General features: G+C 47.5%; 12 protein-coding genes across 12 annotated transcripts; 5 read left to right on the top strand and 7 right to left on the bottom strand.

Moving 5' to 3' along the window:
* Positions 1-537: 537 nt before the first annotated feature.
* BDV38DRAFT_293679 (dDENN domain protein) lies at positions 538-4,094 on the bottom strand (the record flags this gene model as incomplete). Its single annotated transcript, XM_032062303.1, has 4 exons — positions 3,425-4,094; positions 1,053-3,362; positions 735-989; positions 538-671 (listed from the first exon to the last, which is right to left on the bottom strand). The coding sequence occupies exons 1-4, from the start codon at positions 4,074-4,076 to the stop codon at positions 538-540; spliced, it is 3,351 nt and encodes a 1,116-aa protein (XP_031913003.1). The 5' UTR covers positions 4,077-4,094.
* BDV38DRAFT_248811 (uncharacterized protein) lies at positions 4,095-4,549 on the bottom strand. Its single transcript, XM_032054753.1, has one exon. It carries the CDS (start codon positions 4,432-4,434, stop codon positions 4,219-4,221), a length of 216 nt encoding a protein of 71 aa, XP_031913002.1. The 5' UTR covers positions 4,435-4,549; the 3' UTR covers positions 4,095-4,218.
* Positions 4,550-5,513: 964 nt separating this feature from the next.
* On the top strand, positions 5,514-6,171 carry BDV38DRAFT_106858 (uncharacterized protein). The gene has a single exon (XM_032050909.1). The coding sequence runs from the start codon at positions 5,644-5,646 to the stop codon at positions 6,052-6,054; it is 411 nt and encodes a 136-aa protein (XP_031913001.1). The 5' UTR covers positions 5,514-5,643; the 3' UTR covers positions 6,055-6,171.
* A 782-nt stretch (positions 6,172-6,953) lies between these two features.
* BDV38DRAFT_106764 (uncharacterized protein) lies at positions 6,954-7,778 on the top strand. The gene has a single exon (XM_032050906.1). It carries the CDS (start codon positions 7,184-7,186, stop codon positions 7,649-7,651), a length of 468 nt encoding a protein of 155 aa, XP_031913000.1. The 5' UTR covers positions 6,954-7,183; the 3' UTR covers positions 7,652-7,778.
* A 639-nt stretch (positions 7,779-8,417) lies between these two features.
* Positions 8,418-10,028, bottom strand: BDV38DRAFT_106800 (trafficking protein particle complex subunit 13). The gene is made up of 5 exons (XM_032050908.1): positions 9,751-10,028; positions 9,691-9,697; positions 9,517-9,640; positions 8,928-9,446; positions 8,418-8,871 (listed from the first exon to the last, which is right to left on the bottom strand). The coding sequence occupies exons 1-5, from the start codon at positions 9,815-9,817 to the stop codon at positions 8,578-8,580; spliced, it is 1,011 nt and encodes a 336-aa protein (XP_031912999.1). The 5' UTR covers positions 9,818-10,028; the 3' UTR covers positions 8,418-8,577.
* A 268-nt stretch (positions 10,029-10,296) lies between these two features.
* BDV38DRAFT_271784 (RING finger protein) lies at positions 10,297-11,682 on the top strand (the record flags this gene model as incomplete). Its single annotated transcript, XM_032057375.1, has 5 exons — positions 10,297-10,676; positions 10,741-10,911; positions 11,031-11,366; positions 11,421-11,558; positions 11,622-11,682. The coding sequence occupies 5 exons, from the start codon at positions 10,297-10,299 to the stop codon at positions 11,680-11,682; spliced, it is 1,086 nt and encodes a 361-aa protein (XP_031912998.1).
* A 609-nt stretch (positions 11,683-12,291) lies between these two features.
* On the bottom strand, positions 12,292-13,731 carry BDV38DRAFT_271783 (CENP-N/CHL4 family protein; the record flags this gene model as incomplete). Its single annotated transcript, XM_032057374.1, has 1 exon — positions 12,292-13,731. One exon carries the CDS (start codon positions 13,729-13,731, stop codon positions 12,292-12,294), a length of 1,440 nt encoding a protein of 479 aa, XP_031912997.1.
* Positions 13,732-13,830: 99 nt separating this feature from the next.
* BDV38DRAFT_106757 (uncharacterized protein) lies at positions 13,831-14,582 on the bottom strand. Its single transcript, XM_032050905.1, has one exon. The coding sequence runs from the start codon at positions 14,384-14,386 to the stop codon at positions 13,931-13,933; it is 456 nt and encodes a 151-aa protein (XP_031912996.1). The 5' UTR covers positions 14,387-14,582; the 3' UTR covers positions 13,831-13,930.
* BDV38DRAFT_106769 (putative bZIP transcription factor (MetR)) lies at positions 14,583-16,342 on the bottom strand. The gene is made up of 2 exons (XM_032050907.1): positions 15,967-16,342; positions 14,583-15,393 (listed from the first exon to the last, which is right to left on the bottom strand). Exons 1-2 carry the CDS (start codon positions 16,250-16,252, stop codon positions 14,780-14,782), a joined length of 900 nt encoding a protein of 299 aa, XP_031912995.1. The 5' UTR covers positions 16,253-16,342; the 3' UTR covers positions 14,583-14,779.
* Positions 16,343-18,733: 2,391 nt separating this feature from the next.
* On the top strand, positions 18,734-19,412 carry BDV38DRAFT_248797 (uncharacterized protein). The gene has a single exon (XM_032054752.1). The coding sequence runs from the start codon at positions 19,034-19,036 to the stop codon at positions 19,205-19,207; it is 174 nt and encodes a 57-aa protein (XP_031912994.1). The 5' UTR covers positions 18,734-19,033; the 3' UTR covers positions 19,208-19,412.
* BDV38DRAFT_293677 (uncharacterized protein) lies at positions 18,734-20,605 on the top strand. The gene is made up of 2 exons (XM_032062302.1): positions 18,734-19,430; positions 19,537-20,605. The coding sequence occupies exons 1-2, from the start codon at positions 19,266-19,268 to the stop codon at positions 20,530-20,532; spliced, it is 1,161 nt and encodes a 386-aa protein (XP_031912993.1). The 5' UTR covers positions 18,734-19,265; the 3' UTR covers positions 20,533-20,605.
* Positions 20,604-22,278, bottom strand: BDV38DRAFT_106742 (uncharacterized protein). The gene is made up of 2 exons (XM_032050904.1): positions 22,061-22,278; positions 20,604-22,003 (listed from the first exon to the last, which is right to left on the bottom strand). Exons 1-2 carry the CDS (start codon positions 22,181-22,183, stop codon positions 20,744-20,746), a joined length of 1,383 nt encoding a protein of 460 aa, XP_031912992.1. The 5' UTR covers positions 22,184-22,278; the 3' UTR covers positions 20,604-20,743.
* Positions 22,279-22,408: the final 130 nt, after the last annotated feature.

Below are 22,408 nucleotides of genomic sequence, written 5' to 3'. Positions count from 1 at the left end.
TTGCAAATATTAAGTGGCTGGATCAGCACAAAAGGTGTATGTGCGCATTTGCGTACACACATGAATGTATGCAACGTATGTACCTCCACAACTCAAAACCGGAGTCAGTGGTATGCCATGGTCATGATCATTACGGGGATATGGTTAGGCGTAGGATATTCTGTATGTCCGATGCACCTCGTTGCACCCTCTGAGATGCAAATGTAAGGATATTTTCAACTCATCGTTCTGTGCAGTAAATAAGTCGCAGCGCCCATTTCTCAAAGGGCTAATATGCCGCGGCAGTCATATAGCGCGTGAGCCAAAGAAGTTCACGCTACCAGTGCCGAAGAACGTCATTGACAAAGGTTTTGAGTCCCCAAAATGCAGGTATTTGTGGGTATGACTTCCATCGATTTCCGCAGCAAACATCCACATGACTCTCTGCATCTGCACTTTGCGAGATAAGACCTGAGGATACGTGGCATGCGTACAACACGGGATATGCCATATCCAATAGTAACTAGAGATATGCACTCCACCAGCCGTGTTTCACCTTTATGGGGGTGAAATGGCCAGCCCGTTCATGAGCTTAGGCAGCGGCTTTCTACGAGCGTTGTTTGCCGTCTTCGATACCCGAGGGGCTCCGTGGATCATGCGGGGCTCTTTCATCAGGCTGTTATCGAGTTTTGCTGGTGCTGTAGAATAGTTGTTAGCGGGGAAAAGTGGTAGATCGCATATCAGAGATGACAAACCTCTAGTGACGACACGGGTATAATCCCCAGAAAGACCTTGTTGGCCTCTGCTACCTGGACCGAAGGAACTAGCACTGGCAGTTACCCAAAGATGATTTGACGTATCCGAAAGGAAATCCGTCTGCATCCGGCTGGAGAAGAAAGAAGTCCGCCCACGATTACGTTTAGACAAGACAATCTCATCAAAAAGCGCCATTCTTGGATCTTTTGACTTGGGGTTGACTCTTTCTCTTTCACTGATGAATTCGTTGAAGCCTGATAGGATGTTAGTGACAAGGACCTTAAAGGCAGTAAGTTGGTTTTGAAGTGATGGCTTACTTTGTGTTTGCTGCAGGACGGCAGCATATTCGGCGTGCTCGCCTGGCAAGCTCTTCAGGAACGCCTCCATGTTGAAGCTATAAGTCAGGCCCGCTTTTTTCTTATCACCGGAAGCAGGTTGTAAGAATTTCTTATAGGTGTAAAGCAAGCTGGCAAAACACCTTACAAATGCGGCGCGAATCTGTTCTGGATGGAATGCAGCGGGACACACCAGGCAGATCTGTAAGGCACAGCGGTTGTGAACAAGAGTCTTGCAGGCATTACACTTGTACATGGCTTCATCGGCCCTTTCATCACATATTGCACAGATAGACTTGTCATCGCATGGCAGCACTTGCAAGCAATGTCCCTCCACCCAACAGGTACCTTCGGAGTTGTGAATTGGTTGCGAAGAAGGCTGGGGAACAATTGTAGACGCAGCAACAGTCGATTGGGCATAGACAGAGGGAGCGTAAGTTGATCCAGAATTATAATCCGTATTCAGGGTTGTCACGGATAAATTCGAAGTGTGACCTAGGAAAGGAGCGCTTGGCCGTCTTGGGACACCTCCTCTTAACTCCATACCGAACGACGAACTTCTTCGCGATGCAGCATCGAAATGACCTGAGCGTTTCTCGCGCAAAGATGCCTGAAGAGCCATTCCTGAATCATTTCGCGAGGAAGCCGGGAAATGGCCGGAGGTGGGAGAGCTATCCCTAGGTGAAGGAGGCGATCCAGCCTTGGACGATCCGGTTCCCGGCCTGTCAGAACCCTTGGACGAATATCCCCTAGACGGAACCTGCTCATAGCGAGCATGCAGATAAGCATTGAATACTAGAGGCGCATACGTTCCGGGCATCGAAGCCTGGCCGAATGCGCTCGAGTTTAGACTAACGTATTTAGCTAATTGAGTGGACTGCGCTTTGGAGTGGAAGATAGATGAATTCTCCGACATAAACGCATCGAACGGAAACGTCTCAACTGCATATGCTGGCGGACCGGTTGGGACACCGCACCGACTGTGATGGGGGGCGGCCAATTGAAGCAGCGAATGTAGCTTCCTCCGCTGGTGACGCGGCAGGGGCGTCGGCCGAACTGTACTCTCAATGAGGTCTGCGTCGAGATCCACCAAGACGAAGTCATCTGATGGCAACTCGACCTTTTCATACCTTCGCTCGATACCTACAATGTAAGGACAAGGAGCTTCGAGAGCTTGGATCAAACGCGCAGGCAAAACAGGAATGAGCACTCCAGTCCACTGGAAGGGAAACAACAGATCAACCAGGGCTCTAGTCGCCAAGTAAAGCATCGAAGTATGGGACGACAAGAATATTATACGCGATTCGGTCAGTGCATACTCGAAAAGAATGATAATATTCGGCAGCGACAAAGTTCGGAATAAAGCATAGAGATCCGTATTACGGGAGCCCGGCAGTTCGTTGGTAGCCTCCTTTCGCGCAAATAGGCGCAGCTCCCGGACCGAAAGCTCTACCTGGGTTTTGGATGAATTGGGGCTAAATGCCTCAGTGCATAGGTTCATCACATATCGTTCCAAGGGTTGCCACATCCCCATCCGTGGAGAGCTTGGAGGAATCCGTTGAATGTTTCCCTCGGTCATGGGCACAATTACTGCTTTCAGCCATTCTTTCCAGAAACTCGTCATGCTTTCTTCCCGCCCAAGAATACCATAAGCGCGAGGGATCCAGAATCCTGTGTCGCCGTCAGTCAGACCCTCGATTTTCGATGCTGCGCCATGCCGGACTGGGCGTAAAAGATCGGTCATTAAGCCGATTTTCTCTTCAACCGCGCTGATTTCATCCTCCAATTGTTCTCTTTGTTCCGACCCTGAAGGAACCGTGGGAAGTTGGGCTAGCAGTCTCGAGAGTTTGGCCCGTTCACTCGCTAGCCTTTCACCGAGACTGGCCGCTAGCTCTCGCTCTTCGTCTGTCATGTTGTCTTTTCGCCACTCCTCGCAGCGTTTTTCTAACTCCTCTGCAGCTCGCGGATTCAGTGGAATCCATATAATAATACAAATGGCGTGCAGTCGTGAACCATTATCTGTTGTCATGACAAACCCGTGCCAGGTAGAGCGCGGTCGCTGGTCTGAAGAAACAATATGGATATCGTTCGGAAAGGCAAACATCGGAACATAGTCCGGGAAGTTGCCCCGCTGCTTCAGCTCGTCAGACATTCCTTTAGTTGGGTACCGGTCGAGGAGAACGGGCTCGAAACGGCGTTTCAGGGGATGCATGGTAGGGGAGATTTCCAACGGTTGCGGTGCCGGGATAACTGAGTTGTAGTTACTGAGTCGTCGCGAGGTCCGAATAGAAGCTGTTTGAAATTGTGGTTAGCAAACTGGGGTGCTCACAGCTCCTGTAAAGTCGCAAACTCACCCTGACGAGCAACTGACGGCTGCCGTTTCATACTGTTCATGTCTCTGAATGCCATATGACGCCGCACACTACCAATGCCTGATCGAAGCAGGCTGGATGGCTGGGAGGGCGCCTCCTCGGAGACAATCTTCTGTGTACGTAACCTGGACCTGGGGCGTGACGTGGGAGTGATTGCTCCGGCACTTAGACTCAGATCTGACAGGAATGACTCCCGCTCGTTCGCAAATTTGTACAGGGCCTTGTCAAAGTCGAAATCTTCTAGGAACGATGACCCCCTGGGCGATGGATTGCCCTTAATGGTTAGACTGCTCCGGTTGCTGCTGGTACCATTCCCGCTGGATTCACTGGAATCTCCCGAGCGCATTGAGAATCGCTGGAAGGAATTGCGGCCTCCAGCCATGGAATTGGGTCGAGAGAGGGAGTCCAGACGGGGATCGTGTGCCTCCTCCGCGTCCGCATCTTCTTCGATAGTGTCCGCAAGAGCGGGGCCAGGGGAGGTGGCACTGTTTGCTCTGTATTCGTCGCCCAGTCTTTGAAAAGTCTCCAAAATTTCCGTGCCATCAACACCAGCGATCCAGAAGTAATCTGCGAGCGGGGTGGTAGACACCTCGGGGGTGGAGGAGGAGGAGGAGGAGGAGGAGGAGAACGGCATCTCGTCGAATCGTCGGTAGGCGATCGCGGGGTTGTAATCATCAATCGTCTTAATTCGTGGACTTCGTTACAACATGGAGTGAATCCAACTCTGGACACTACGAATTCTCCACCAGCATCAACAAGGGTATGGTGTGTGAAATTCAGCGATCAGAGGTTTCGGAATAAATAGATTGGTAACGACAGTAGGAACGAGAACACATAAGTCTAGAATCGCGACGCTGTCGCAAAGTCGGAAAGGTTGTTGAGAAAGTTCCGAGACGATAGGAATGGATATGAGAAGGGAGCAGAAATGAGGTTTTTGTGTTGTTGCGTAGGAAAATTTGTCTGGGGGTTGGATTTCTTAGTGCCACTTGCATTCACAAGAAAAAGGAGTAAATGATGGACGGGATTGGATGAGGGGGGAAACAAGAAAAGAAAACGGAATTGGATATGACAATGGAATCTTGGAAAATAGGATATGGACGATAGAGCTTTCTTTTTTTCTTTTTTGCTTTTGTTTTCCTTTTTAGATCTTGACTCCTCTAATTTTTTCTTTTCCCAATTTTTTAATTTTTCCTTTTCTTTTTTTTTGGAAAAAATATAAAAAGAACGTCCGATGCAGAGACGGATGGTTGCGTAGACAAGACTACTAAGTAAAGTAGTCAAATAGTAGAAGGGGGAAAAGAGAAACGGCAGCCAAAAACTAGTAGGTAGTCCGTCTCTCTTTCTCTCCTACTTTCTGTCTCCGCTCCGCACACGCACAACCGGTAAACTGAACTGTCAGTGCACAACAACAACTTTCGCTCTTGTGCCTGTCTCTTCCTCCCTGCCGGCTAACTATTACCATCACTATTACGACCTAAGATATTTAGGGCCAGCTGCCAGTAGCTGTAGGTACCCACTTACTTACTGATGCGTGTTATACCGAGCAAACACAGACACAAAAGGGAAAATTCAAAATTTTTCTTTTTTTTTAAAAAAAAAAAAGAAAAGAAAAGGAAAGAAAAATATGGAAAAGCAAAATAATCAAATAATTTAGACGAAATGACAATGACAAGAACGCAAACCAAAATGGTTGGGAGGGAGATTGTTCCTGTTTAATTAGGAATTGATTTGGTTATTTACATTCATTCCATCAGACACTCTTCAAAACGAAAAAGTTCGGGGTGAGCAAAAAAAAAAAAAAAAAAAAAAAAAAAAAAAAAAAAAAAAAAAAAAAAAAAAAAAAAAAGTAGAAAAAAAGAAATACAAAAAGAAAAAGAGATATTCCCAAAAGCCCAGGCAAGGGAAACAATAAACGTGCAGGTATCCGTACATCTATCTGCTTAAGCCACTCGATAGGGATTCCTGGTCCCCATCCATGCAGGAGATACAGCCATCAATCTCCAATGAGGTTCAAACTACTGCAAGTGTACCTCCAGACGCCTAAACTTTGATACATCCCCCCATCCCCCATCCAACCACCAAACCCTCTCTCCCACTTTCCACCCACACACGCACAGATGTTCATACACACCGCCGACTCTGACTAGTTTCTTCAGATGCTGCGACCAAGACAATAATAACAACTAAGCATAATTTCCCCGATGTCAGGGTGTATTACCCAGACCAGTCGTATCATTTCAGAAAATCCAGGGGACAGGAGAAATATCAATCCTTGGGACCAGTGGAGCCTAGACGTGCACAATTGCTTGGCCTGCCATGGTTCGATTTCCCATTTGTTCCTGCTAGCTAGGTTGCTGCGAAAGAACTACCGTTCAAGAGAACCATGGAAACACAGCATTACGACTCCCTGCTGTGTACCCTGTACTAAAAGTCCGGATGTGTTCTGTACCTCCCGTCCCTCCGAAAACTCTGAGAGAATGGCGGAACTGGTCCCGCATTCAATGTGTGTGAGACTCTACTTTAATGGAGGTCTGAAAATAACAATGAACCACAATAGGTCCCTTTACTCTTATTTTTTTTTTTTTATAATGCCAATCCTGACACTAGGATAGATACCGCTCTTAGGGGTTTTTTATGTCTTGGATCGCCTTGGACTTTTTCCCGATCGGATCGGACTGCCTTTCACCTGAGTGGTGTCAATCCACTCCGTGATAGGGACTATACTCCAGGAGTAAGGTGGTATTTCCACACCCGAGACTCTCTTTACACTAAGTACGTAGTCTCTTCCTGAAGAGGGGCCGTTACTATAAACAAGTCCATCCGCCCTAGCCTACCGAGACCGAGAATTTGGCATAGCGGAGTCTCCATGGTCTGGAGATGGCTTGCCTCTTACCATGATTGGCCGGAATCCCCTTGAGGAGAGTCATTCATGGAAGCAAATGGTAGACAGACATTGGGGACCCCATCGTCAATCGTCCAATGGACCTGCCTAAAGAGGGCACCTAAGGCCGATTTCCTCCTCTCCATGTACTCCGTAGCGTAGGGGACGGGTTCTGCCGAGGTTAGAGGCTGATTATGGTACTGTATCATATCTGTCCATACAGTACGTTGTCCACTGGAACCTCTACTGAGAGAATGAAAAGATCAGAAAGACATAAATTTGGTTCTATCACCCATACTCAAGGTGCTATTATTATCTCGTCTGTTTCTTACCATCCACATTGTGGATTACTATTATTCATTATCATGAGATTTTTACAAACTGGAGGTCTGGGCGGGTAAACAAACATCACTACTAGCATCCCAGTGAGAAAAAGGAGGTGGTGGTGTATATTCCATATATAGAGAAAACTGTGGTGTGATCGTTACTCTAACTACGGAGTATACTGTGCAGAACCCTCTATTCATCTTAGTCAAAGTCGCCAATAATACTTATAGTGGTTAGGAACGCTTAACCCAGGGCCGTGCCGATCGCCAGTGGATCTCAATGATAATTGGAGAGTGTCATCCAAATTTCATCCATGGACAGGAAACGGATGATCGGTGAGAAAAATCAGAACAAAGAGGGGAGTGGTTCACCGGGTATAATTGGCAGTCCGCTAGATTAAGAGTCAGGGATCAAGATAATCATAGACAATGGAATCTTGAGGCAACATGCAACCAAGAGTTTCTCTCTCCGAATTGAACGCGTCCATGCCTGTATAGAGTACAGAAGGAGATAAACACTCCTGTTGTAGAACCATGAGGTGTACTCTAGTTAGATGGTTTCATCATGACTCACGGCGTATTAAGGACCATGTAGATCTAACCCAAGCTGGATCACCCTGCGCAAACTTGGGAATAACCGTCTTCTCAATATTCAATCAGAAAAGGCCATTGACCATGAAACCCATGGACAGAGGAACGGTAGTTAAGTTACAGGACTTTGTTCCTTACATGACGCTACTCCCCTACCGGCCTGGTCGACCTGCATTGGCATGCATCATACATGGCCATCGAACATCTTTACTAGTAAGTCCTCTGAGGAAGCGAATCATCGCTGATAAGTGGCCTTGTCTTGTCGCGCGACTAGTCCCCCGCGCTAGTGTGTACTACTTGCTGTCATACAGAAAGTGCCTTGCAACCTTCACTCTGTACAGGCCAGCAGGGTGGACTTTTGGCTCCGTTGGCTGGTTATGCGTAGTGGAAACGTGCACTACTGACAGCTGAAAAAGGGGGTGGTTGGTGCCTGAGGCGTGTATCCTATCTCCCGTCTTGGGAGAGTCCATAAATACCGTACTGTATGGTACGTCGTCCTACCGCTATCTCCAGGCCTCTTGGAAGCATTAAGATTTTCCCAGAAATTATTCTAGCCATAAATATCCCGGAAGAGCTTCTTCCTGAGCTATGCCACCGCTCACTTCTTAAGCCCACCAGGCTTGGGCTGGGGTTTAATAACCATGGTCCTAAAAATACGATCCATACATGCTGATACCTTTTTATAGAAATGTAATGCAAAAATGTCCGGCAAGGGGTTCTAGACTGCTGACAGAGACAAAATACCAGTTTCATGATGGATGTTGCGGTCAAAAAAGACCAATGAGCGTTTGCAAAAGTTGTTGTCTTTCGGCTTCTAGACTTCGTCTGAGGTTATCGCCAGATACTTTTCCAACCAAAGTTCTAGCAAAGCTTAGTCAAACTCACGTCACAGCGCCTCGACACTGCATGCCATCATATCAAAGAGGAGTAGGTAAACAACGGATATCTCAATTTGGACAAGGCTGGGCATTTCTCTTGCCATCAAACTCCGCCGTACTTTTGGCAGCTCACGGCTAAGCCAACTACTAGTAGTTCCAACCTCCTGTTAGTCTGTGTAACTTGACCGCCGCAAAGGAATTCAAAATGTAGCTGCGCCTAGATCTGTTGCACTTGTGGCACGCCTGGAGCTTGGCTATCCGCCCTGGAACAGTCCAAAGCTTATCTCGCCAATTGGTCATCTATCCCAAGTTTTTAGTACTGCGCGCCAGTACCGCAGCACAAGATCGCAAATCAACTGTTTCGAGCAAAATTCCCTAAAGACCGGCGATTCCCCTAGAGCTTGTGATGATAGGCGCGTAGGTTACACCGAAGGATAACCAGCTTAAGCTTTGTAAATACTATGTCCGTCTTCGCGTCAATAAGTTTCCGGTCGTCAAGAACCCTTTATCTCCCATAGTCCCCCTCCACTCAATGGACAATTGACCTAGAACCGCTCGCCCGTCATGTTTCAGATCTTTCTGTAGGGCATCTAGCCCTTCCTGTTGTCCTTCTTCTTGCTCAACGAGGAAAGCAACCTGGAGAACGTCACGTGGATTTAATGTCGGCGGTTGTGAATCGGACTGATCCGGCCTTGCGAGTTCCCAATTCAAGGAGGTTGCCTTGAATGGGGGTTTGGGGTTCAGTTTCGTTTGCTAACGAAGGCATTAGAGTCCCAGATATGAAAAAGAAGTCTCTTTTTTCTCTCTACCTTCACAACTACGGCACCATCACCCACATTCTCTAACTGCGCTTCGAGGGCAAAGCGGAGCAGCCGAGTCTTTCCATAGGGCCCTAAAGACTTATTCTCGACCTCTAACGGGGACAACTCGGAAGACTTTGTCCGAACACTAAGACAGGGCTGTGCAACGAACTGGTAGAGTTTGCGAAAAGTCCTCACTCGCCCACTGGCCGCTTGCGAGTCTGATCCAATTAGCGTTTCCGTGTAGCTAACACTGACCGCCAAGATATGATTCCCTTCTTCCTTGAGATCAAATCGTACGATCCTCTGTAATGATTGCCCTTTTTGTAGGCCATCTCTCGCAGCTGTGTCATCCGCTTGGTCTAGCTCAAGAGATGCTACTTGAGATGGAGTTTGCATCTCCGCCACGATACGGACTGACGTGACAACACGCGAGGTCTCATCTTCTGCGAGCTCATTGTTCGCACTAAGAGTGCAAGCAAATGTTTCTCCAACATAAGCAGACCCAAATGCAGGAGGTAACGTAAGCTTTGGTTATGTGTTAGCAGATACTCATAATTCTTTCGTCGAAGCTAGTAACTTCTCATTGCAGTCGTACATTGGGGGCGAGAATAAACTGGTTGTCCACACTATCGGAAGGATAACTTAAAGATGCTTTGTTGGAGATCTTCGTGTTTGCTTCCGGAAGAGGGTACTGGTAGGACAGAGAAGGCCGCGATAGCCTTTCAAAGTCAGATCGGCAGTTGACATCTACATAACGCATATTGCTTACCGCAAAACTACGCACATGTCAGTCAGGGCGCCGCTTTTGACAACTACCAGTAGTGCGTACCTTTTAAGGAAACTGAATGGGGCTCTTTGGAGGCCTCAGCGCCTGAATGGGCGCGTGGACGTGCCATTGGTGTAAATGGTGAACTAGTTATGACAATGCACCTGGCGGGGAGTGTTGTCAAAAGTATTCACTCCCTCTATCGTTATCAGCATGACATGTGACAGACAAACCAGGCAAACATACCAAACACCACAAACCTCCGCATATGATCCATCGGATCAGTGAAGGAATTGATAGATAACAAAAGAGCTTGCTTTCCTGCTTTTAACCTTCCCTTTGTACCGCTGAATTGCTCTCCACTTTCTCTCACTGTTTCATAAGTGCCGTGTCTCTATCAGACCTGCAGGAAACGATCCAGAGCAAGATACATCAATTCATTCATTAGGAGACCGCAAGATTATACTAGCCTCCTGAACGGAAAAGCTTATCGCTATCGCTTTCGCTATTCCCGCAGGACCGCCACAGCGAAGACTATTTGCGCCAACAATATTCGATACTCGATTCTATCATATTTAGTATTGTGTCTAGTCTAGCTATTTTGACAGGATGGGTGCTACGAGGACAGCCTCCTCCAGACAACAGATCACTACTGCGTCGTCGCCCGCAGACCATACTCGAACTCCACCCATTGGTCGTACACCTACGTCAAGAAGAAAGCGAAGCGCCGACGAAAAGACCAGTATCACATCTACATCTGCGAAACGTACTCGTATAAATGGCGGCGATCGTCCAGCGATCCCTACGGACCCGAAGGATGTGATCGATTTGACTGGCGACTCACCTGTTGCCAGTCTACAAAAGAAGACCCCAAGCGCAAGGACCAAGCAATCACCAGACGAGAGGATAACTGAACGTCGAGCTCGAGTATTTCGCCGGAAGCCACCACAAACGTTCTTGCAGCGATTGAACCGTGCAACAACTCAGAGGTGTGCCGTTAATCCAGATCATATGTCGATTCCTTCGCTTACAGTTGATGATGTTTTTGTCTAGAATGTTCGTCCTAGGACATACTGTCACCGGCGTTGATGATGTTCCCGAGATGAGTTTTGACATTGCTGGGACAACTGGAAACATCTACACGACAGTGATCGGGAAGGAGCCGACCTGCACCTGTCCGGATGCTCGAAAAGGGAACCAGTGCAAGCATATTTGTTACGGTAAGTTGAATTCATGTGCTATCACCATTCCTAATACTACTATTGTTTTCAATTGTATCATTATTGGCGTTCCTATGGTTTCTGATAACCGTACCCGTGAAGTTCTAGTCAATGTTCTCAAAGCCCCGCAACACCTACAGTATCAGCTGGCATTCTTATCTATGGTAAGCCATTCAGCACGCATCACTGTACACTTCCTAATCTAATACTAATTACTCAGGAACTTCGTGAGATCTATGAAGGATCTTCTTTGAGTCGTGAGCAGACCAAGGTTGACGATGACAACGGTGGCAGGAGGAAGGCCGTTGAAGGAGAGTGTCCAATCTGCTTCATGGAGTTTGAACCTGACAGAGAGGAGATCGTCTGGTGCCGAGCGGCGTGCGGAAATAATATCCACAAAACATGCTTCCAACAATGGGCTGTCACACAGCGTTCTCAAGGTGTTCGCTGCGTTTATTGGTACGTTTGATTGCGCATTCCTCGGCTATTAGATTAGAACTAAGACATTATCAGCCGTTCCCCATGGCAGGCAGATACCAGCGACGTGAACTTGGAGCAGCTCAGAGCTCACGGACAAGCGACTGCAGAAGGATACATTAATGTGGCTAGTCAGCTAGGCCTTTCCGGTCAACGCGGTACGAGACCATCTTTGTAGTCACCCTCATCATCCCTTCTCCCTTGTTTCCAGACCCATACTGACACTCTTTCCCCTAGACTATTCAACATATCATCCTTTCTGGGTCTCCCGACAATCGTATCTTTATGGTTCGCGTAGTCGCAGGCGTTTCAACGTTGACTGAGATGAAGCTGTGTGGTACTAGTCATTCGATGCATAGCCCGCTGGGGTCTGGCGGCAACTATGGTGCGCAGTGAGAGGTTTGTTACCTATTGGGAGTTGTATGGGCGTTTGTAGTTTATTGCTTTTCAGGACTAGCTAGATACCCTTGAATTATTGCTAACCAAGAATGCTGTTGGGGAATTCTATGTAAATTGACAACACAAATGTTCGGTTGGTTTTAGAAACTTCTTAGCCACATGGCGCAAGCAGGCATCCGCTCTCAAACGCACAACCCTTCCGCTCACCATCCACTCGTCCACACCCAAATAGATAAGCCTCCACCATGCTACCTTCCCACACCATGGTGGCGGTCTTGTCTCGTTTTACCCGATAAGGTCTAAACCTTTGTCAAGGGAAGAACATAGACAGGGACGAGTGGTGGAACTTTCGCGGATCGCAGACTGCCTGATTCGGACCGCGCACGGGCATATACATGTATATATCGCTCAAAAGCGACTCCTTCGGGAAGAGACACGTCAACCCCAGTTCGTCGCGTCATGTCACGGGGAACGTGAAAGTATGCATTAGGTCAATGACTTCCCCATTTCATCCACTATCCTTGATCACACGCTGTCCTCCAAGAACTACCGCGACGCTCACAGCCTCTTCACCCGTCATCCAGGAAGGCATTTTCTCTGGATCAACGACACCCAGTTCTGCGAGCTTACGAATCCCGCTGATAACATCCGAGCCGGCAAACGTAAGTGAGAGGGACGGTTGTGTGTGATCGGTATCGCTATCCTCATCATCTCCATGTCCATCAGGGCGGTCTAGAAGCCTAACGTCAAGACGGTCCAGAGGCGCAGACGACAGAGACCCAGAAGTTCCGAAGCGCGAGTGGATGGCAAGCTTGCGCTTTTTTGGAATGTGAGTGTCTTCTTCTGAGTTGCGGGGTTTTCTTCCTGGTTGATGTGTTTCGATTTCTTTCTGATCTTGTGTGGGTTGATTCTTATTTTTCTCTAGTTCGGTTTGGTTCATGAGTTCCTCGGGGGAAACTGTATTCGCTGGTCGTGGGTCCAGCGGACTCCCTTCTACCACGGCATCGGCGAATATGCTGAACGCGCCATTCGCTCCGTTCGAGCGACCTGGTCCTCGGAGCGCTAACAGTGCTTGTAGACTCTTCGTTGATAATGACGTTGCTTTAAGGGCGTATCTTCGTTGAGGAAGAGATAGCGCTTTCGGGACGGCGTCGCGCACGATGCGCTGTAAACTCCGGGCATCTGTTCCGACCGCATTGGTGGAGGAGGCTTTGGAGCTCGTAGAAGATGCAATGGACGTGTAAACGAAGGGGCAACTCTCCGGGAAAGCAACATATATCACTCTTGACGAGTCTGTAAGCATCCCAGATGACTGGCGAGGATGCTGATAGGGCGAATTGGTCACCAATATACGAAGGAAAGTGAGGGGCAAGGTATTAGAGCGGGCGAGGTAGTAATGCGCTTTCACCAGAGGGGAGATTTGCTGCTGAACATTATTAAGGAAAGTCGAGGCATGAACGCGCGGAATATAGGAGGAAGCGTTGGTTTCGGGCGATTGCGCTCCATCTGCGTCGATGCGAGTGAGCTCCAGCGCCGTCCAGCGCAAACTTGACGGGTGGTCATCTATGTAGCGGAGATCAACCATCGCAAGCTGGCGCAAGGTGATACCGTGTCTCCAGTCGCCCTCGAGTATGCGATCAATCACTTCTCGTTTCCCGCCCTTTCGCACTTGTAGCTCCTGGTATGCATTGCGCACGTCGTCGATGGTCCGCTCGGCCGGGTACGGGCCGAGTTCTTCATCGTCCACGTCTTCGGCTTCGTCTCGTTCCAGGAATGGCGCGAAGGACTGGACATTGCGATCGTCCAGCCAGTAGAACACGAGGTCCAGCAATGCCTGTCGGGTGAGCTTTCCGAATGACTTCACCAGCGATGGCGTTGTTGAGGGGATGCGGAGGTTGCTGGGAAGACTCGCGGTTGTGGGTGCGCGGACTGTCCTCAGGCGCGCCATTGGTTCGGTCGCCGCTTTGTGTGGCGTCTATAGCTGCACTGAGTTCTTGCGCATTATCCCACCGGGGTGATAGGTATGGTTGGAAGATGGGCGGTGGGGTGGGTATTCCAGTCTTTAAGACGACTTCATTTGCACGGGCCATCAACAAATGCGGTCACGTGGTGATAGGGACATGGTGATCGTCGATAAAATACACTCACTACTTACATAGTTGTATAGCTTCAGCTACATCAACAATGCCGAAAGAGAGACTCGACATAAAAAATGCATAATGTGGGTATATTTGCGTAGGCTGGTCAGGCTGACGTATGTCGCTCGGTACTAGAGGTCTTGAATGCTTCACCTTGCTCCGAGACAATACCCTAGGCAGGGGCCTGCATCTGTTCCTTATCTTGCTGGATTCAAAGGCAACAACACGGCTTCTACCAAATAAATGTGCGTATCTTCTCCCACCATGTATGCATAGCAAGACTATGAATTTGAAACTGATCTTTCGGCCGAGGGTTTCTCCAAATCCTCCAGCAGAATAACTTGATAGACGTTTTACAAGCTGTTTCATGGTTTCTGCTGAAACCCACGTGGTAGCAAAGCATAGGTCCTGCGCATTATCGAGAAACTCTATAGCTTCACTAGGAATAACAGGGACCTCTTTCATTCTATCCTTCGCCTTGCTTTCAGAGTTCTGATAGAAGCTTGCCTTGGCATCTAGAGTGCTATAGAATAGTCCATGGAGGATGATATCGATATGATTAAAACTTTGCAGCTATGTAGGCTGCACATAGCCATCTATTGTAGAATGTTGAAATACCTGTAGACTGGGATATAAAACGTGAGAAGCCAAAGAATAAACAAACCATCTTTTTTACCACGTTGGAGTGGAGTCTGAACCATCAAACGTTTGAAAATCATCACTCATGCCTCCCACCAACCCGAGACGCCTTCCCCTGTCTCCTAATGCTCCAATTAAGTATGAACAAGAAGTGAAAACCTGAACATAAACACAATGACATAACGCCATTCAATCAGCGTAACTTTAATTGGATTCCATTTAAGCAGTGCCCACACCGATCCTCGACTCAGCACTACTCCGTTGGCCCTCAGCCTTTTGCGAAGCAAGGAACTTCTTGAACATGTCCGCAATATCATTTTCAGATTTTTTGCCTTCCTCAGATGATTGCCCGTTCTTCTCTGTGATCAAATTCTTTAACCACTGGTTTTCAAGCTCCAGAGCAGTGACGCGGGCCTCAAGCGCAGTATTCTTTTCCGTTGTCTCCTTGACAGTCTTTTCAAGTGCCTGCTCACGCATCTTCTTCTTCACGCGGAACCGCGCACTGGCAGCAGTATTACGCCGACGCTTATCCTCCTCTGCTGCAACCCGCGCTGCCTCCTCCACACTCATAGCAGCCGACTTCTGAGTGTTCTTACGCTTCGTCCCGACGGCGGAAGACGAGGTAGAGGCAGGGGGAGCGGGGGCCTGCGATTGTGCTGCAGGCGATGGCGATGAAGTCGAGACGGACTCGTTCGGGCTAGAGGCAGCATTAAGGGATCCATTCGGCATCTGTGGGACAGTCGAGAACTGTGCATTCTGAAGAGATGCAGGTTGGGGCTGAGCATTGACGGAGTTGAAGCCGGTAGCAGAATACTCGGGCATGTTGCCAAAGCCTTGAAGCAGAGTTAGAACATGATCATTGTCAAATCAAGGTAAAGCTACTGCAAGACCGAGCTGATGAAAAGGCGAATAACATGAACGCAGACGAGAGATGGCCCCATGAAGCCGAATGCGACCGTAGCGGAGGTCACGTGGAATGACGCCATCACGTAACTAATTCACGCTATCGGCACCAACCCAAGACCCTTGCTAGTTGAACAGAGAATTTTGAACTTGGTCATTGCTTAACAGGGGTTAAATGCAGGCATGCTCCAATGAGGGTGCGTGCAAATAGCGTGTAGCTTAAAGGATGCATCTATGCCTCGAAGATCCGAGACAGGCATTGTGCAAATATATGGGTCTATGGACCCCATGACGATATCCTGAAATAACTGGTGCACATGGAAAAAGCAGGAGACTTGTGACAGAAACAACAGACTCGCCCAGTGTAAGGCAAATTAAATCTGGTGTGTTAAAAAAAAAAAAGAAAGAAAGAAAGAAAGAAAGACCCGAATGAGTTTCAACAAAATGAGACCGGTCCAAAAACACTAGGGATAGTATATTTTATAGAAGAAATTCCAACTTACCACCGAGAAGATCCAAGAATTCCATATCTGAGTTGTGGCCCGCGGCTTGGTTGCTTTCCTTCTTCTTCAAGTTGTCGCCCTCCACCGAGTCAAACCCGGGGAGGTTCAAATCTCCAAAGTTATCAAAATCGAAGAACTCGGCATTGGTGAAGAGGGAGAGGTCTGCATCGAGGCTGTATGAGCCCTGCTGCTGCTGGACAGCCTGATCGTATGGTGACGGGATAGCGTTCAAGTCGTCGAGGTATTGAGAGAAGTTGGGGGCCCTGCGGCCATTGTATTCGGTCATGGTGTACCGTTGAGGTTTTTGAGACCTCTCTTTTCGATATTCCTTTCAGTTTCCTTCTTTCCTTATGTTCCTTTTGTTCCGCTGGGGAGGCTCGGGGCTGATCGAGGGAAAATGACTCGACGATATATGGTTCCGGAGTGATAATGCTCTTTCGCTGGTGGCCGCCTTAACCGCGTACAAGTCAAGAGGGGTCGATTGGCAATTGCGAGGCAGAATGACGGAGTAAAAAAGAGGTATGGTTAGTCAAAGAGAGAAGGGGAGGAAAGAGAGGGGAAACAAGAAACAATCGAATGACTGTGGGACGTGGGACCGGAGATGGGCGATGGGGAATGGAATTTGTTCGGGTGGGGGTGCGAAAAAGCTGATTAAGCACTTTTGGGGGGGGTGGAGGGAAACCGTTAACCAATTGAGTTAAGTGTGGTTCGTGCTTTGTCATATCAATCGGTAATTATCTTTCAAAAACCAACGTGCACACACAACCACTACGGAGTACGATGATGGCCCACAACGGGTTATACTTCTGTCCTAGTCCATTGCTCTTCTCCTTAAAACTACGGAGTACTACAAATTGAACGATGATATAACATCGTAGTCACCAGAAAATCCAAGGATATTTATTTATGGGGTGGAAGACCAGGATTCCTCTGTCGCCACCATTTTCCGCGGCCATGACATCGATTCCGAATCATCCCTCTCTCGGTGGCCGAAGTCGGCATGCGGAACCAAAAGAACCATTGAATTAAACCGGACTGAGCATCTGACCTAACAATGAAGTCGTATTTCATGCTCTCGGAGATTAAGTTTCGTATCAAGCAATTCCTGTTAAAGGTAATTGTGGTCTTTTTCTACTTTTTTCTAATTTGAATTATTATTTCGTTCCCTTCTCTTTCTTCTTTCTCTCTTCCTTTTTTTTCATTCTCTTCACTTTCTCCTTATTTTGATTCATTGCTCGCCAGATGGCATGTTTACCTCCCTCACAGACTTCTCCTGTATTGAGACCCTCATATTTTCCCCTGTAGTATGTGCCATACGTACATACTCTGTAGTGCATTGTATACATCTTAGTAGTCTGTCGCCCAAAGGCAGCCTCGTATTAGAGCCGAAAAAGTTCCGTGCACCCGCCGGTTATTCTGGTTGGTGGATGGAGCTGAGGCTGTAGGGTACTGGAACAAGGGCACTGCTTAGGTTTGCCCGATGCGCGGTTCGCGCGAAACAAAAAGAAATCACTCAAAATTGCTTACCAATCCATCTTGGTTCCTGCGTGATCGACGAGTTCAACGGGCCGCAGTATTGCCGAGTAGAGGCCGACAGAGTGGAAGGATGGATGTCATAGACGAGTCCAGACATGCTCAATATCTACTACTAATAGAACTATACAAAATAATTGGTATATTCTTCTATCCTTATTTACATTCCTGTTCTGCAAGTATCTCAGTGTCAGTCTTCAAAAGGGAAAAAACCAACAAATCGAGTAAGTAATCCGATCACATCATATAGTACTAATTTAGTTGCATCCCACTTGGATTAGTTTGTAGAAGTGGCCTTTTTTGCTTTTTCCCTTGCGACTCCTCTCTGGTTTTCCGCTACCTGCTCTAACGGCCTAGGTAGCCCTAAACTACTCGAGTAGGCTTTCGGTAAATCCATGAAATTATCTCGGACTGATCCATGGCTCTCGAGTATTGTTCAACCTCTGCCTGCTTACCAGCATCCACACCTTCACAGTACTTATCAATAACATTAGCATATGACGAGAAGATCCTCGTATCAATATATATATATATATATATATAATTGTCCTAGTCGTGATATGATACCCTGCCCGGATTAGAAATCCTATGACCCTATAGTTAACAACGGCATATTATTTCCACGTTGTTTATTTACCTCGTTACTTTTCATTATAGATTCAGGGATGTAAGCCCTAGTCAAGGTCTTCAACCATCTACTCGGCAATCTGGCGGATGTTTCATTCAAGCCCGTAAATAGTATGATCAAAATTATAATTCCAGTGATGACTTTAATATACACAGCTATCCGCCTTCAAAAATGCCTTGCAGCTAACTAGCTCATTGGTCAGTGTAGTTTCATCCTCACTGGGGGTATACTCCGTAGGATATGCCCGAATCAAGTCTATCCGGAAATAAATTCGGCTATAGGTGTATCAAAGCCTAGCTAAGGTGCGACTTGGCAATTGTTGAATAACGATTAGTGAATACATTGAAGATGGAGAATTTAACCCGAATAGGAAGTATATTCCAATCTTTATGCCAGTCACAACTTGAACTAGCCTTTTAGCCATTCTATCAATGTATGCGATTTTATTTTTTATACCCTATTGTGTTGCACTGTGAATCTACTTTTATGAACTTGGTTATAGGAAAGGTTGTATGGATGTAAATCCCTGCATCTATGAAGTTGGATATAGCTGGTCGAAGGATATACCAATGACTGGTTGCTCAAGTGCCTCTATGCCGCCGTCATACGCTCATTTGGAGACCACCGGGCTGGAAAATTAGTCCAAAGCCATTGTATTCATCTAGACTCTGGAGAAGCCAACATTTGGTCTGAAAATCAGTTTCAAGCAACTGTCTACAATGTATCATAACTTTTCCAGTAAACCCAACTCTGTCCAATCCAAGAATGCATATCTTAGCCGTAGTTCCCCTGGAATCTAGAGCTCAAAGAAATAATGGATATAGAAAAGTGTAAGTCAAATATGCTGCGTCTCAAATCAAACATCCTTCCTGTTGTATAGTTATGCCAACAGCATGTGACTAATAAATGCCAAGAAATAGCAATTTTGAAGCGTCTATCAATCAAAAGCCGTTCTCGACTCTCCTAGTTCTAACAATCGTCATTGTACCCGCCTTGCTGCACATAGTAGGAAGTTCCGAGAGAAAAGTGGAATTAAACGTATGGCTCATGGCCAATATTGATTCTTGTCGTCCCATTTAGTCAGTCATTAGAAACCCCCTGATGCAGCACAAATACTGATTAGGTGTACCTCCAGACTATGAAGCAAATAAAAGGTCTCCTAGCCATGGTGCTAGGTGTCATTGAGCGTGTTATCCAGTACATAATTGGTGTCGATGACAAAAAGCTGTATTCATTGGACCATGCCATTCTTAGCATGGAGGTACCCCCTAGAAGCATGTGGATGAACATGGGATATTGGAAGGTATGTAAGAATGAGTATTTGAGACCCTTTTCTGTCTTTTACCCAGTACTTCGATATTCCTATGCGCCTAGCTTTTGTTGGAAGAAAATTAAAACCAAAATTCTAGAATACGAGCTCTTTCACTAAAGCTTGCGAAGCACTCTTAGAACAAGTCCTCATCGCTGCAAAGCTTCTCAATGGAGATGGCACACCCATCAAGGCACATCACCAAAACATTGGATTGGTTGATGTTGGGATTGGCTGCGGCGACCAGTCTTTATACCTAACAAGAAGACTCTCTAGGGTCAGTGTTGACTCCGTCACTGCCACCTCTTCCAATGGGATCAAGACAGCTGTCGATAACGGTAGCGGTCTCCACAGCAGGGAGATGAGAAAGAGACGAGGGTCGAGCACTCACGAAGGTCGACCACTGTTCGACTCATACGTGGGCGTGACTATTGAGCAATCTCAAGCAGATTTTGCTCAAGAAAGACTCTCAAACGACACCAAAGGGGATCCCGAAATTTCTGCAGAATGGACACCAGATGTAAAGATTTTTGCCGCTGACGCAGCGGACCCTTCGTCTTGGGGGAATGAGCTTCAGCAAGCCACTCTAGGCAACTCTGGTCATGCTGAAAGCAAGAATGAAGCCACTAGCACGGATATAGGGAGCGAGAAGACACAAAGATGGCTGTTAGCCCTAGATACAATGTATCACTACAAGCCGTCTCGAGACCCGTTGCTTAAACATGCGTGTCAAGATATGCGGGCTTCAATCATGGCATTCGACCTTCTGATCTCGGAATCTGCGTCGTTATGGGAAAAGCTAGTTTTACGACTGATGTGTCTTATATCCGGTATGCCGTATGGGAACTTCCTTACGGAGGAGGAATACGTGAATATGCTGGTCCAGGCTGGGTATGAGCATGATATGATTGAGATGAGGGATATCTCAGAACACGTCTTCGCAGGCATTGCAAACTACATACGAAAACAAGACGCGGAGCTAAAGCGATATGGGATGACCGTGGGCAAGTTCAAGGGAGCCGCGAAGGCATTCAATTTGTGGGCAAAGACTGGGGTGTTGCGAGGGTTTGTGGTGGTAGCTCGCCATCAAGGGTAGTTGCATCCTCGCACCGCGGCTCTTCGGCAAAACAGTCGGCTATCTATCTTAAAGTGTAGCATGTGAAGGTAGGTGTAACATTAACTATGTTGGATGCAAGGATGCCAATATTTCCTGAACTGGCAGAATTATGTGAATAGACGGCAACGTATAAGTATACCTGTCTGTATATACATCATTTCGTCACTGTAGAACATCGTTTAAAACGTAGTCATTGGCCCATCGGCCATGGAACTTCAACATCTAAGCTTGCGGCAACTCTCATGGCGGAAACGACGCATCCCTCGAGCAGGACCATTCCGTCCCAGCACCAGGCGCCAGCAAGCCAAACGTTCCCGGTGCCATTAAGCCAGATCTTCTCCTTCTCTTGGTATGCATGCTGGAGATGTCCGCCGAATATCCGGTTGACGATCTTCCTGCTTTGTGGGGTTCGTAGAACGCGGGTTAGTCGCGCGCGATGGATAACCTTAGTGGGGTCTATAGGAACGATCGGAAAACTCGTCACTAGAACGGAACACGGATGTTCATGTATCGCCTCCGTTGCCGAGGAGTTGGAGCAGATGTGCAGAATTTGAGTCGGGTCCACAGATTGCCGGGTTTTTGCGGCGAACCTGCCTAGTGCCTGGCTACAATCCGGGATGGAAGATCTGTCCCGGTGAACCACTGCCTCTCCGTGGTTCACAGGGATTGAGCTCATGAGTTTTCGAAGAGGTTCGTAGATTGCGCCAACCACGTTCGGAGTGACCGCCATCACGACGTGATCGAATTGTTTGGAATGGACCTCCTTGCTTTTCGAGTCGGTCCATGTGACCTGGACTTTCGGTCCAACATTTTCGATTTGGGTAACGATTGCGCCGAGCCTTACAGATTGGGCGTTGGAAATCTTGGTCTGGACATTTTGAACGCCTCCGACAACGGTATAGTGCGGCTGGCGATATGTTCTCCTCGCGTAATCCACAGCGTCGATCGCGGGAAAATCAAGCAGTTCACTATGTGAGCAAGTTGTCACGCTGGACAGTAACGGTAGAAAATAGGTGTTGATGAAGTGCCGTGGTAGTCGAATCCGCCAGAGGTATTCTCGTAATGATTCACCTTCATGGGAGGGAGTGGCTGGTCTGGGTTCAACCAGGAAGCAACAAGCCGTAAACCAGAAATAGCATACGGCCAGATACAAGATCCGCAGTATCCATTCGACGTAACCGCAACCTTCAGGTCGGATAGGCGGTACTTGATGATTGCTAGATGAGTGGATGAAGTGTGGAGGCAGCTTCTTTCCATCCGTTGTGGAAATGGTAGACAGCGGATATATGAATTTCGGCGACGTGTATTTTACACCGAGATGATCATACATCAATTTGAGGTTGTTATGAAAGCCATCATCAAAGGCGCGCATGGGTACATCGACCCGATACGTATGATCATCTTGTGATGTTATAGTGTACGAGGCAGAGTCCAAAGACAACTGATCTTGCTGTAGGGGTTGTTTAGTCCACGTTAACTAAAGGGTATATCAAGTATTCGAAAGTACCATTTCAAACACCTCCACCTCATATCTGCGTTTGCGGTCTTGCTGGATCAAGTACGCCGACACCAGCCCTGCCATTCCAGAGCCAATGATGGCGACGGTCTTTTTCGGCTCGGGGGCTGCCATAACGGACGATCTGGCGTGAAAATCTCTGCCACTACCTCGGCTATTGGAAAGAAACCATGCCTCCAGCTTCAGAGGTGAAAGTTGCTCGATTGGTATTGTATGTACATGTAAAGAATATCCTCCCATTCCCCTGCGCCGCTTTTTCAATTCTTCAGAAATCGAACCAAGACCGGAGAACCGAGCACAAATCAGGTGATACATAATTGTACCTAGGGACGGAATCAA

This window comes from Aspergillus pseudotamarii (assembly GCF_009193445.1).
Source record: "Aspergillus pseudotamarii strain CBS 117625 unplaced genomic scaffold BDV38scaffold_31, whole genome shotgun sequence".
Classification (NCBI taxonomy): Eukaryota; Fungi; Ascomycota; class Eurotiomycetes; order Eurotiales; family Aspergillaceae; genus Aspergillus; species Aspergillus pseudotamarii.
The sequence above is the reverse complement of the archived record's forward strand: the minus strand, read 5'-3'. Positions and strand labels throughout refer to the sequence as shown.